The sequence below is a fragment of the Pagrus major genome, chromosome 9 (assembly GCF_040436345.1).
Source record: "Pagrus major chromosome 9, Pma_NU_1.0".
NCBI classification, from domain to species: domain Eukaryota; kingdom Metazoa; phylum Chordata; class Actinopteri; order Spariformes; family Sparidae; genus Pagrus; species Pagrus major.
Genome location: NC_133223.1, coordinates 5,376,772 through 5,389,226, shown reverse-complemented (window position 1 = coordinate 5,389,226; position 12,455 = coordinate 5,376,772). Strand labels below are relative to the sequence as shown.

General features: G+C 40.6%; 1 protein-coding gene across 2 annotated transcripts in view; it reads right to left on the bottom strand.

Moving 5' to 3' along the window:
* dgkg (diacylglycerol kinase, gamma) overlaps nt 1–12,455 on the bottom strand; it is a 100,424-nt gene that overhangs the window by 46,623 nt on the left and 41,346 nt on the right. For both annotated transcript variants that reach the window (XM_073473667.1, XM_073473668.1), the window contains 4 exons: nt 11,723–11,797; nt 7,817–7,902; nt 7,149–7,238; nt 3,641–3,801 (listed from right to left, as the gene is read on the bottom strand). In XM_073473667.1, coding sequence (XP_073329768.1) covers nt 3,641–3,801; nt 7,149–7,238; nt 7,817–7,902; nt 11,723–11,797 — 412 coding nt within the window. The remainder of the gene's footprint in view (nt 1–3,640; nt 3,802–7,148; nt 7,239–7,816; nt 7,903–11,722; nt 11,798–12,455) is intronic.

Here is a 12,455-nt window from a genome sequence, read left to right as displayed (position 1 = left end):
GAAAAAACGATATGTGTAACTCAGTATTTAATTAAGACTTATTAACTTATTAGACTTATTAAGACTTTTTAAAACAAGTTTAACATCTTCTGGATGTAGTCTGATCAGGTATATGATCCGCTGCTTTCTACTGTTCCCTGTTTTCCCGGCACGTTTGTGATGACGATGGGGACACACAAGGAGCCTCCTGGCAATGTGAAAGGAATTAAATGCAGATTATTAGTGGGTTTACCTGTGCTCAAAAAACCTTCATATACGCGCTCAGTTCAGTGTTAAAGTGGTATTATTGACAAAACCAGCCTTAACTTAATAATGCAACCAGGTGTTGTGCCTTTTCATGGCACTGAGATCAGAGTTTCTTGTTCAAACTGGGATTCTTACTGTTGTTTTTTGCTCTAGACAGTAGCCAGGCTGCTAGTGGTAGCCATGTTGCTAACGCTGCTGTAAAGAGTGTTTATTTTTATGTTGTAGCTGGTCCAGTAGCTGTTAGTCTACACAGGTAGCTAGATTTCTTTTGAAGAGTGGGTCTCTGTTTTGCGTTGTTCACACGCACAAGGACACACTGTACATACACAGGGACATGGGTCATGAGATACACGTTCCTGCCAATGGTTTCACTCTATTCCACTGCTCAACAGATGGTGGTAACATGCCATGAAAAGCAGAAATGTTCCAGCAAAGACAATGAAGAAGACGACTGCAAGCTGGCAAACTGTATGTAAACAATACAGAACTCAAATCAACTTTACAAATGTTTTCTGAGGAAGCAAATGGATTCAAAACATTTGTTCCCTCATGAAACAAGCATGACATTTCCATAAAAGCACAATCTAATATATTTAAAATAAATATTAATATCTGGAAGGAGTCCACACAATCGACAATATATTGTCAATTTGCTTTGAGAATACTTTACAGAATATAATGAACGTATATTTTGATAATATATTGGTAAAATATATTGATAAGTATTTAAAAATCTATTACTTAAATACACATGAATCCACGTATAACTCAATAATAAATTATTTGCTGAAAATATATGGTGATATTATGGTTTTCTTTACAATATATGAAAAAACGGCAAAATAAGTAAAGTGCTTAATGTGGAGTTGCACACACTGGAAATATAGTTTTTAAGCACCCTTACCTAAAAGTTGTAGTAAGTATCATCTTTAATCTAGGCAGCTCCTCTCCAATTATGGAGACTATTGTGTTTGATTATACAATGATTATACACAAACTGTTAAATGTAAGAATTGAAAGAGACAAAATGTAGCAATATGCATCATCAAACGCAAACAGCCTGTCAAATATTATTACGGACCTCTATCTGACACACCGTCAGAGAAATGCAGGCCACAAAGAGAGCACTGCTCCCTCCTGCCTTTGCCCAGTTTTGACAGGAAGGAGTTATTGCTTGGAAAAAGTCAAAAGTTGATTCAGTGTGCTGCATCTCTAATTAGAAATATTCAGACAGGACAATGTATAAATATGAATCCACAAATGACATATAGGTGAGTATATGGCCTCCTCTGTGTGGTGTACTGCTTATGTGTTGTGTGTCTACACTGACACATATGCAGGTATCAGCGGGGGGGCAGTTGTATAACATCACTGTGGTTGATCCTCTTCTTGCCAAAACTCTCTAACTTCTACCTGTGCACATATGTCCTCTTCACACTTATGTCACTTCTGTTTATTTATACTCATAAGTACAGCACTGTACGTCTAATCAGCTGTTATTTGTATTCATTAGCTTAATGGAGCTGGAATGTTTAAGAAAAATAACATCAGATGGTGCCTCCTCTAGCTGTTATGGTGATGACTCAGCTCAAAGTTTGGAAAATCACCAAGGTTAACAGTCTGGTTTCCATTGCTACACTGAAATATTTACTCTGCATCCATTTACAAGTTGGATTGGAAAAGGTAGGGTGCAAACTATTTCTAGGATGCCTGCAACAACTGTACTTTGATGACAGTGGAATTAGTTTAAACAGCTATGAATTGTTGTTGTACATGAGCTGATGGTTAAATTGTAGCCTCAAATTCATTCTTGTGCGTCCAAACAACAATATAGGAGTGATGAGGTTTGAAAACTTTGTGACTCCCTATGGTTGCCATATCGCCATAAAGTAATACCAAAGAAACACATGTCACTGACCTGCGCTGGGGACACATCCACTAATTGACTGCACTGAAGCTAAATCAGCAGGGCCAACACTGTGATAACTTCATGACGGCCTAGTTTGTCACCTCTGAATAAACGTCCCTGAGCCTTAACACTGGTATCTCCATCAGGACAAGATAAAAAGGTTGCTAAGCAACTGGAACCTGGCAGCATGTTTCTTTCCTCCAATTAAAAGATGAAACCTGCCCAAGAGGGAGCAGAAATTCACTGATGAATCTACTAATTGCCCCTGTCCACAAAGACCAAATCATCTCTGTCACCATGCTGTTATTGTTATAACTATGTCTCAGACACTTTGGGGGCCGGATTTTTATCTCTGATACACATTGAACTATTAATCAGAATTAAAAATTCCAATTCGTGAGATTAGATAGTTATCTGAACTTTAGGTCTTTACAAGCTCTGTTGTTATAAATTGTCCCTTTTTAAAATAATAATAATAATAATAATAATAATAATAATAATAATGATAATAAGAAGAAGAAGAAGAAGAAGAAGAAGAAGGAGAAGGAGAAAGCCCAGACATCCAGACATGTTTTCACTCAAGGCTTGGAGTTGGTCGGCATCGAGCGGCAACCTCCAGTACAGGAAAATTAAGCCAACATTGAACTATTGAAAACTGCAGTTCCTCGAATGACCACTTGAGGGTGATTCCAAAAGCGAATAAATCCTCAAAAGAGCCCATGTTAAAATATGTTACAGCCTGGTACAAAAAGCAGTTTTGATCACTATAGTTACTTTCTCTATTCATGCCATGTATGTTGAATTTTTATATAACTCACTCATTTAAATTATATTAGGCTTAAGTTGTGCGTAAATAAGGGCTTGTCCAGGGCTTTTAGTGACAGCTAGCTAAGCGCTTTGTAGGGACAGCTGTGGGTAGAGCTGGGAGCTTCTGGAGGAACAAACAAGGGGTCAAGAACAGCACAAGTGGATTCATCTTCACTCTCGCTTCCTAACCTGTCGCTAGCAACGAGCTGCAGGGGTACCGAAATACTCTTTATTGTTCTGTAATTCTCTCAAATCGGAATGGAGGGGAAATGTACTTTACCTCTGTGTCTGAGTAGACACAGTATAGAGAATAACATCACAGATGACTTACAGATTTAAATTCCATCTTTTTCACTATGGTTAGTATTTATTCACTAGATATGTTTACAAAGACTAAGATATAATGTTATGTACATTTTAAAAACAAGACAATAATCATCTGTTTCCTAACAGGTATTGGTTAAATATTTAGCCTTATCAGCTAAAACAAAATGTTTTCATCTTGGCAAATTACAATTAAACAGGCTGTCTGAAATCCAGTTTGGTATTATACAAAAACAAAATAAAAAAAAACCTCTTTGTGATTTGAGCGTGTGTTTATGGCAAAGTGCGGACAGAATACCTTCCTGTACATTAACCGCAAGATAGCAAGCGACTGCAGACACTCAGTTTCCTTACCACTCCAATGGAGAAGTAGTTGTTGACGATGCAGTAAGGGACAGGGTCCCCCTTTTCCTCCTTGTCATCAGGGACAATGTCTATGTTCCAGCGGTCCAGCACCACCTCTGTGCTGTGCTCGATGTCCCGAAGGAACTTCAGCAAGTTGCCACCCTCATAACCTGCCGGGAACAGCCAGAGAGGGAGGTGCAAAGGGTAAAAACACAAGCAATGCACTGATACAAACAACAGAAAGTATACATAATTTGCCCAAAAGTACACCACCGTCTACAGCTGTGTACTTGGTTTGCTTCAATTAGTACTATCCAGTCAGAGACATTTATATCATGAACTGACCACTTCTGGGTAATGGTGACACAGATAGGTGGTTTGTTTGAGTGTAATCAGCAGAGTAACAGTGATAAGTGACAGGTCATGATGTCTGCGCTGTACACCTGCATGCATATGATTAGATGTAAATGAGCTAGTTATTGTAAAGCATATTGCAAACAGCTGATGCTAATCAGGCAATACAAGCAAGGGCAACTTCAGTGCTCTGGATGAATAATGCGAGGGAAATGATAAGGCATAAAGCCAGGCCCATGGAGAAATGTTTTGGCCTGCACAGAGCACTGACATTTACCTCAACATATTTGGGATGAGCTGGAACACTGACTGAGATAAAGTTATTTTGTGAATTTTATTTTTGAATTAAATTAAAGTAAATCAACTCTAATGTGATCTTATGTGAGCAAAAACTGGCAGAGACTTTAATGAGTGGTTCCTGAAATTATTGTTTCACCCTATTTGAATTCAAACCCCTGCATTTAACTGGTGAAATGGTGAATTATATGGGTTCAGACATGAAACACAGTGGCACTGATTAGGCTGCCATTTCATAGACACTGCCACCCCCACCACCTCCGAACTGAGAATACGGCCCGGGCCTGACAGCACCCCGGGGAGCCCTCTGGTTTTGCTCCGCAGCTGACAGCCCGCTTCAGCAGCCAGGCATGTTAATAGCGATCAGAGGCGGAAGTATGTTCCAAAGGTGTCACGAGGGCGTGAGGCATTAATGAGTACCATCACACTGGGAGCATCATGTGTGAAATATGAGCGTGTTTGCATGTACACATTTTCTGACACACTGGCATTCTTAAGAAATAATTGCAATTTCAGGGAAAACTATTTCCTTTTCACATTATAAAACAATTGTCCCTTATCACATTTATTCTGAAAGTGTGAAAACACTTACACATTTATATGTTGTGCATCATACACACTATGTATCACACACTAATAAGCCCTTTAATAGTTTTCAACAGTCTAAAATCTAAAGTTGACAACATAGGACGTGAGAAGACGCTTTTGTCACAGTCATAAAGTCAAACATAACAAACGTGTTTGTGGCCAGTAGAACAATATTAGGCCTCATTCAGACAGAATCAGGTGCTGCGAAAAACACCATCCTATTCATTTAAATGAGGTGTGTGTTGAGGCTGCTGTGGTGTGACTGCAGGGGGTGCTGAAAAAGCTTATGATGGCGGCACAAGAGAAGTCATGAAACTGTCGTGTCTCATCTTGACATAAGGTCATGTTTTAGTTTTTTCTCATTTTTTCAGTTCTGTTTCCTGTTTTATTTTGGCGTCTATCTCTCCTCTCGTTATGTGTTTCCTGCCATTGTGATTGTCTGCCCCTCCCTGATGTGTTTCACCTGTGCCCAATTATCTTTGCCTCCCTTGTGTAGTCTATGTGCTCCCTGCTCCCTTTGCCAGCTCGTCTTCACCCTTGTAACCAGCATTTACACTCTTGTGTTAGCCTCTTAGTACTTTTTTTACCCTGTTTGTGGATATTATTCTGCTTCAGCCTTGCCCTCTGTTTTTCGTTTGCCTTCGCTGACTGATATCCTGTGTACCGAACCTGCCGTCAGTAACAATGTTTTTTTTGGAAACTTGAACTGTCTGTGGGTCGTGGGTCTACTCCTGCTGTGTCAGAAACCTTGTCAGAAACGTCATAAATATTCATCCTAAGAGGGACATGTGTGCGAACTGAATTTCAGGGCAATCCATCTGACAGTTAACAAGATATTTTCCCCAAAGCCAAATATGTGAACCTATGGTGCTAAAGGAAAAGTCAGGATTCATCATCTGGGGAACAAGAAAGTTTGTCCAAAGTTTTTGTGCCAATGCATTATATTATTTGTTGAGATATCTCACAGGATAAGTGAAATGTTTGACCTGCTGGTGGCACTAGAGGAAAAGTCAGGGATGGCCCTGAGTAGGATTCATCCTCTGGAGACCATGAATGTCTGTACAAATGTCATGTCAATCCATCCTATAGTTGTTGATATATTTCTGTCTGGCCCAGAGTGGTGGACCAACTCACTGAGACTTGTCATCCTGAGAGCCACGTGGTTAGCGTCGTAACTGACTCCTCACCTTCGGATACACGTCACCCTTGCTTACACTGTCTGCCGAGGTAAATATTCATCAGGCTAAATGTCTGCTGATACTCCAGCTCTTACATCACTATTTATTTCTCAGAAATATGATCTATTCAACTGAAGTTCCAAAGCCCTGCGGACCTGGCAGCATATTGACAAAACATCATGCTGAAGCCTGGGTAAGTGCTCTGCTGGTCCTCCAAGAGGCAACAATCAAGCAGTCACAACCAGCCATTCTAATTACCAGCCCAGAGTACTGCAACAAATCAATGGCTGGCAGAGGATTTACAGCACAAGTGCTTTGCATATTAACAGTTTTTAATTTGACACATAAGAGCTCTCGCTCTCATCTACCAATCTTTCATTTCCTACAAACATGAACAAACATGCCTGTGTTTGTATTCTAGTATGCAACGGAGACCCTTCCTGAAACTACAATCATACTTGAAGCACTAAAATGAACCCTAACAGAGTGTTTAGACTGCTGTTAAGTCAATCAAGTACTCATTTAAACCTGTTCTGTTTTAATGAGCCAAGTTGAACCTTGTGGTATCTGATATTGTCCTCACCTTAAAAAATAGGACAGCGCCACTCCTTTGTAATTTCTTCATTACAGAGGACAAGGGTTTTAATATTGACACCTTATGTCATCTCTAGATGTCTTGTGCATCATTTTATACACATTCCTCCAAACTTCATCTGTGTAAACTTTGGAATCTCCATTAAAATTCTGTGTATTTGAACAACGGTTGGCTGCGCAACAGTTTGTTATAACTGGGCCGTTAGTGGGACAGTGCTGTGGCCTCCATTCTTGATTCAAATTTAAGTTACTTTCTATTGTTTGTCTACAAGATCAAACAGCACATACATAGATACAGAGAATCATTTTAAACCGACTGAATGGAAAGTCTGTTGTGGGGCACTGAACAACACTGTCACAACATTCAAATGTGGCATGTGTGACAAAACGGTTCTACTTGTTATTGTTCTTAAGTCTCACAAATACCCAGGGGATGGATGCACTGTGAAAGATTAGACAAACAACACACACACACACACACACAGATGACTGATTGAGTGCCTCACCTCCTCCCCAGCGTAAGCAGCGTGCCAGGTCGTTGCCTGTGCCCAGAGGGAGGATGGCCACTGGGGGGTGCCTGGCAAAGTTGGCCTTATCTGCAAAGACAAACACGAACAGTTCAATCTTCTTGAATCAACTGTCTCATTTGTTTACAACTTTGGCCTTATTTCGGTAGCTTCAGACACTGTGTATATTGGTTATAATAACATTATATTAACATCAAGACATGGAGTCTAATGGATCTGAGAACAACACAATGTTGCTACAACAAAGCCTGATGTGGCAAGAAGGGCAAGAGGGCAGACGATCAGGCAGGATGTAACAAAGCTAACTTTTCATTCGTGTATCTACCACTTTATTTGGAGGCGGGTAAAGCTGTAATATTGTCGGTCCTTACTGCAGCAATTACACAGGTCAAAGTTGAGCTAAGAAGCGTGTCTATAAACTGATGGATTTTTATAATGGGCAGTTTGGGTCAAAATATTCTGTGACAAAAATGATTGGCTAATTAGAGGATTTGTTAACAGCCTGCCTGACCCTGTTTGTTGTCCCACCTTATTTCTTTGTAGCGGTCCCAGATCTCAGTAATTAACTGATTAATTTATCCAAGTTGTAAGTGTTGGTAATTTTGTGATGGTTCCTGTCATTAGTCCAGAGGATAGAGTCTGCGTACCTATACAGTCGAGGATCCAGCCCACAGTGCCATCACCTCCACAAGCAAGCACCCGGAAATCAGGGACATCATGGAAGAAGTTGAGCCTGAGAGGGCAGAAGATCCGGTAGATTTAACCAACACATGTACAAGTGTGTGACTTTTTCTACGAAATGCTCCTCGATCTCATTGTCAAAGTGTGTCATAGATGGTACATCCATTGATTGGATTTCATAATGGTTGAGTGAGGGAAAAAGAGAGAGAGAGATTACAATCAATGTGTGCCTGTCCAGCTGTGTTCACTCCACTCCTTCCCCTCGAAACCATCATCACAGAGTGGTCACAGAGGGCGCGCCCTTCAAAGGGACCTTTAATGTGTGTTGGGACAAAGGTGTCGACAGTAGCTTTCATCTCTCTCCGTCACGAGACAGCTGCATACAGAGCACCCACCTCTTTCACACCAACCACCTGGTCCTGCAGAGCAATGGCCGTAGACCTTCCAAACCATGTCGATCTTAAAATAAATATGACGTGGGTTGTACAGCAAATAGTTATTCAGTGCTAAAGGTAGCGATTTGCTCTTGTGATGTGGCAGCAGTGAGAGGCTCACTCAATATTAAGGTTCCAGTGTGGAGGATTTAGGAGCGTCCTGCAGTGTGGCTATAGATTGCCACCAATTGAACACCCTTCATCTCACCCTCCTCTACAGTTGCCGCTAAAAATGCTAAAAATGTGACAGGCCCTGTCTAGAGACAGTTCTAGGTTTGTCTGTTCTGGGCTACTTTAACTGAACATGGCGGAGGACCTGCTCCCTCTGTAGATATAAAAGGCTTATTCTAAGGTGACAAAAACACAGTCATTCGTAGTTTCATGTGATTATACACAGATAAAAACATTATGAAGATCAGATTCCATTTTGACCCATAGATGTCCTTAAATTCTACACACCGGCTCTTTAAAGGATACATTTGTCAATAAATAATTTTATTTTTTTAAACTTTGCATTGGCATTTGATAACCCTTCATTACTTATGAATCTTTTATCCAACTGGACTTCCTGGACCAGATTTCATATCTCACTGGTACCTGGAACAACAATATGCCAGCCTTATTCCTTTAAATCTAAACAATCTAAACAGACACTCCAGAACAGCCTCCTCCATTTTTGCTCTGATGTTATGTCAGTGGTCCACTCAAATGAAAGCAGGTGGTGATCAGGTCAGAGATGCAGAAGCCACGAGGCAAACAACCGTCTGTAACTGACATTCAGAGGAACTACACCAACATGCACTCAGTGTGGGGACATTTCCACAAGGAGCTGCGTATCTCATCTAACCGAAACCCTTCCATCTCAGCATAAAATTTTAATTAAGCCCCCTAATCCTGACTGTTTGTGCCTATGCTTTATGTATGACAGCCTGGGAGAAACATGTGCATCAACAAAGAGCCAAATGGAGGTTTACATTAATGTAATGACTCAAAGTACAGAGAGGAATTGCATTCCCTAAACAAATTACTCAGAGTAAGCTGCCTCTCACTTCAAAGCCTGCTGCGCCTGTTGCTAGGGAGCCCATGGTAACAGTTGTGGAAGTTAACCCTCGACGTGACAACAGACCTTCATTCAGTTTATTTGTATGCATGTGTTTATATTCACTTGTGCACACTGTGGAGCCCCCAGCACAACTGTCCCACTGCTCAGCAGTAACACTGTTACATCGCCTCAGTGAGATGTGGAAGACCCCTGTGCTCACATGTGTGTGATCGGTAATATAGACCATGTGCACTTTATTAACGATTACACAATTGCTGTAAATTCCAATCTCAACAAAATGTTCTTGGTTTGAAGATATTGTGGAAGCAAAATGATATCATGAATGGAAAAATAACAATAATTCCTGTTTAATTCCTGTTGAATGACCAGATCAATTGAATACATAATTAATTAAAAACTGTGTATTGAGATAGTTTTATCACTGAACTCTACTGCAGTTAAACTCTAGTTTAACAAAACTACAAAAACAAAAGTTCTGAAGGACTCAGATCATAATGTTATTATCTTTTCCAGTGTCCAACATCACATCACAGTCTTTGTGTTTGACTGCGTGTATCAGCCACAGCTTTCTCCTCTGAGACCTGCGTGCGTCACTCAGCTGCTTTTCCTACAATGGATTCTCGAGGGCAGCAGCTAGTCGTGACTGAGAGAGAGAGAGACGTGCACGAACATGGGAGGAGAGAGATTCAAATGGAGGTGAAAGGATGGTGAAGAGAGTGCTTCACCTTCAAGGTAAAGCATTTACAGCCCTGGTGCTGTGCAGCATGATTTTCGTCCGTGAGCGGACAAAAGGAACAACAGCATTCATTACAAAGTACAAGCTGTGCTCAGCTCTGACGGATGTCTGAGTGTGTGTGTGTGTGTGTGTGTGTCAAGAGGTCAAATGTACAGCACGGCAGTAATGCGCATTCCCATTCTCCTTCAGCGACCTCCACAGCAGGTTAGTTTGACATAAAGGCAAGAAGTGGTCTGACAGCACAGCTCCCTGACTGTACTTACTGTACTTCTACTTTATATTCATGTTGTTCTTTCCATTCTGTAGTACAAACTCCTGATGCAGCTTAATCAGTAAAAAAAATTTTTTAAAAATGCACACCTGCATTCATCTTTGAATCTTAAAATCAGCTGCGTAGCCACAGGTGTGCCTGGTTGTGGCTATGCCATCTAAATCTAAAGCTGGCACACCCAACAAAATCATGAGTGGCCTATGAGTTTATATAATTACACTATTACACTTACACTATTGAAATTAATTGAAAAAAATAGACTGCTAGAGAGAATTCACATCACTTGTAGTTCCATGAAGTTCAAATGCGTACGGGGTTGCCTTAAAGTACAAGCTGCCTTTACACTGTTCAATATGCGGTCGGTGACAGATTGTTACAGCAAACCAGCTAGCTAGCTCAAGCCAAGAGATTGAATTAGAAATGCAAAAAAGTCAAAACCAAGCTCTCTGGACAAGCTTTACGGTAAGAGGCCATGCATTGAGAAAGAGGACCAGAGGACAAGCCTCGGGCAGAAGCCTCGGGCAGAAACCTGCCCGAGGCTTCTGCCCGCTCCACTGACGGCCCTGGGACATTGCTGTAAATGTCAACATTGCGGATTTTTCAGCAATAGACATGCAGATGTTTAGTGAGTAGACCATTGCAGTCGCCACAACTAAAAGTTTGATACAACTTCTACCTCTACAGTGGAATTGTGCTTCTAGTTGAACAGTCCAGAGTTTTGTTTATGATACTTGAGCTTAGAGTTTTCAGAATCGTGTGCATAGTTCCAGTTTTTGTCTGTTTACAACGTAGAAAAACTGTATTAAATGATAGCTTCATTTCTATGCGTCTGGCTCTGTATATGGATACTTAAAGCACTGAAAGATCTGAGGTTGTATATTTTTCAGATACTCTAATGTGCAGGCTGTATCTTAACCCAAAAGACCCAAAGATTTTAAAGCCCCAACTGGACATGATACATCTCTGACCAGATGGCAGATGGCCGCCCACCGTTGAGTCCAGTTCTGCTCCGAGGTTTCTGCCTGTTAAAGGCAGTTTTTTCTCACCACTGTTGCCAAGCTTGCTCATGGGGGAAATGTTGGGTCTCTGCGAATAAATGAATCAAGGCGTATGGTCTTGACCTGCTCAATTTGGAAAGTGTCATGAGATGACTTTTGTTGAGAATTGGCGCTATACAAATAAAGATTGATTGATTGATTGATTGATTGATTGATTGATTGATTGATTGATTGATTGATTGACTGACTGACTGACTGATTGATTGACTGATTGATCAGAGCATGCAACATCATTCAACTCAAGTAAAACAAATAGATACATTTGGACATGTTGTGTATGATTGAAAAGAGATGAATGCAGCAGACTTACCCTACCGTTGGTCCCCCTTGCTCCAAACTGTACACCTGCCGGGGGTTTAGGAGGTACCTGAACTTCCTCAGCACCCTAGAAGAAGAGAGAAACACACAAGAAAGGACAACTCATCACGTAAGAAATACAGTGAGCACCTATACAGTACATTGAGTACATACACAATATGCCATGTATTACAAAAAGACTTTCAATTCAATATTCCAGGTTATAAAGTGGAGTACTCATCTATATGTTAGAAGACTGAAAAATAATAAATAACTGTAATTACTGCCTCACAGTGTACGCCTCTGCCTATTAGTCAAGCTGCAGTTTACATCCATGTCTGTGCAGACTAAATGAATATACTGTATATAGCGAAGGCCTTGAATATGGGTTATTAAGTGTATTTTTGACAAAATGGAAATTCTTACTATATTGACATGTATGATTCCAGGGAATGATTTCCAGTTAGAAACATACTGTCTTCACTTAGAGACTATTATTACAGAAGAGTACAGAGGACTGATAGAAAGCCTCATCACATGGTGCAGCGACAATCACCTGAAGATCAATATTAGCAAAACCAATGAGCTTGTGGTGGTCGATTGCTGTATGTCTGTTAGTGTCGAAGTTCACTGAGAGAAACAAAAAACAGTCAAATTCCTTGTATGTGTTCACATTTTGGTCAATAAATCTGATTCTGATAGAACACAAAGAAGAAGCTACGAATAGTAAAACGTGGATGCTTCAC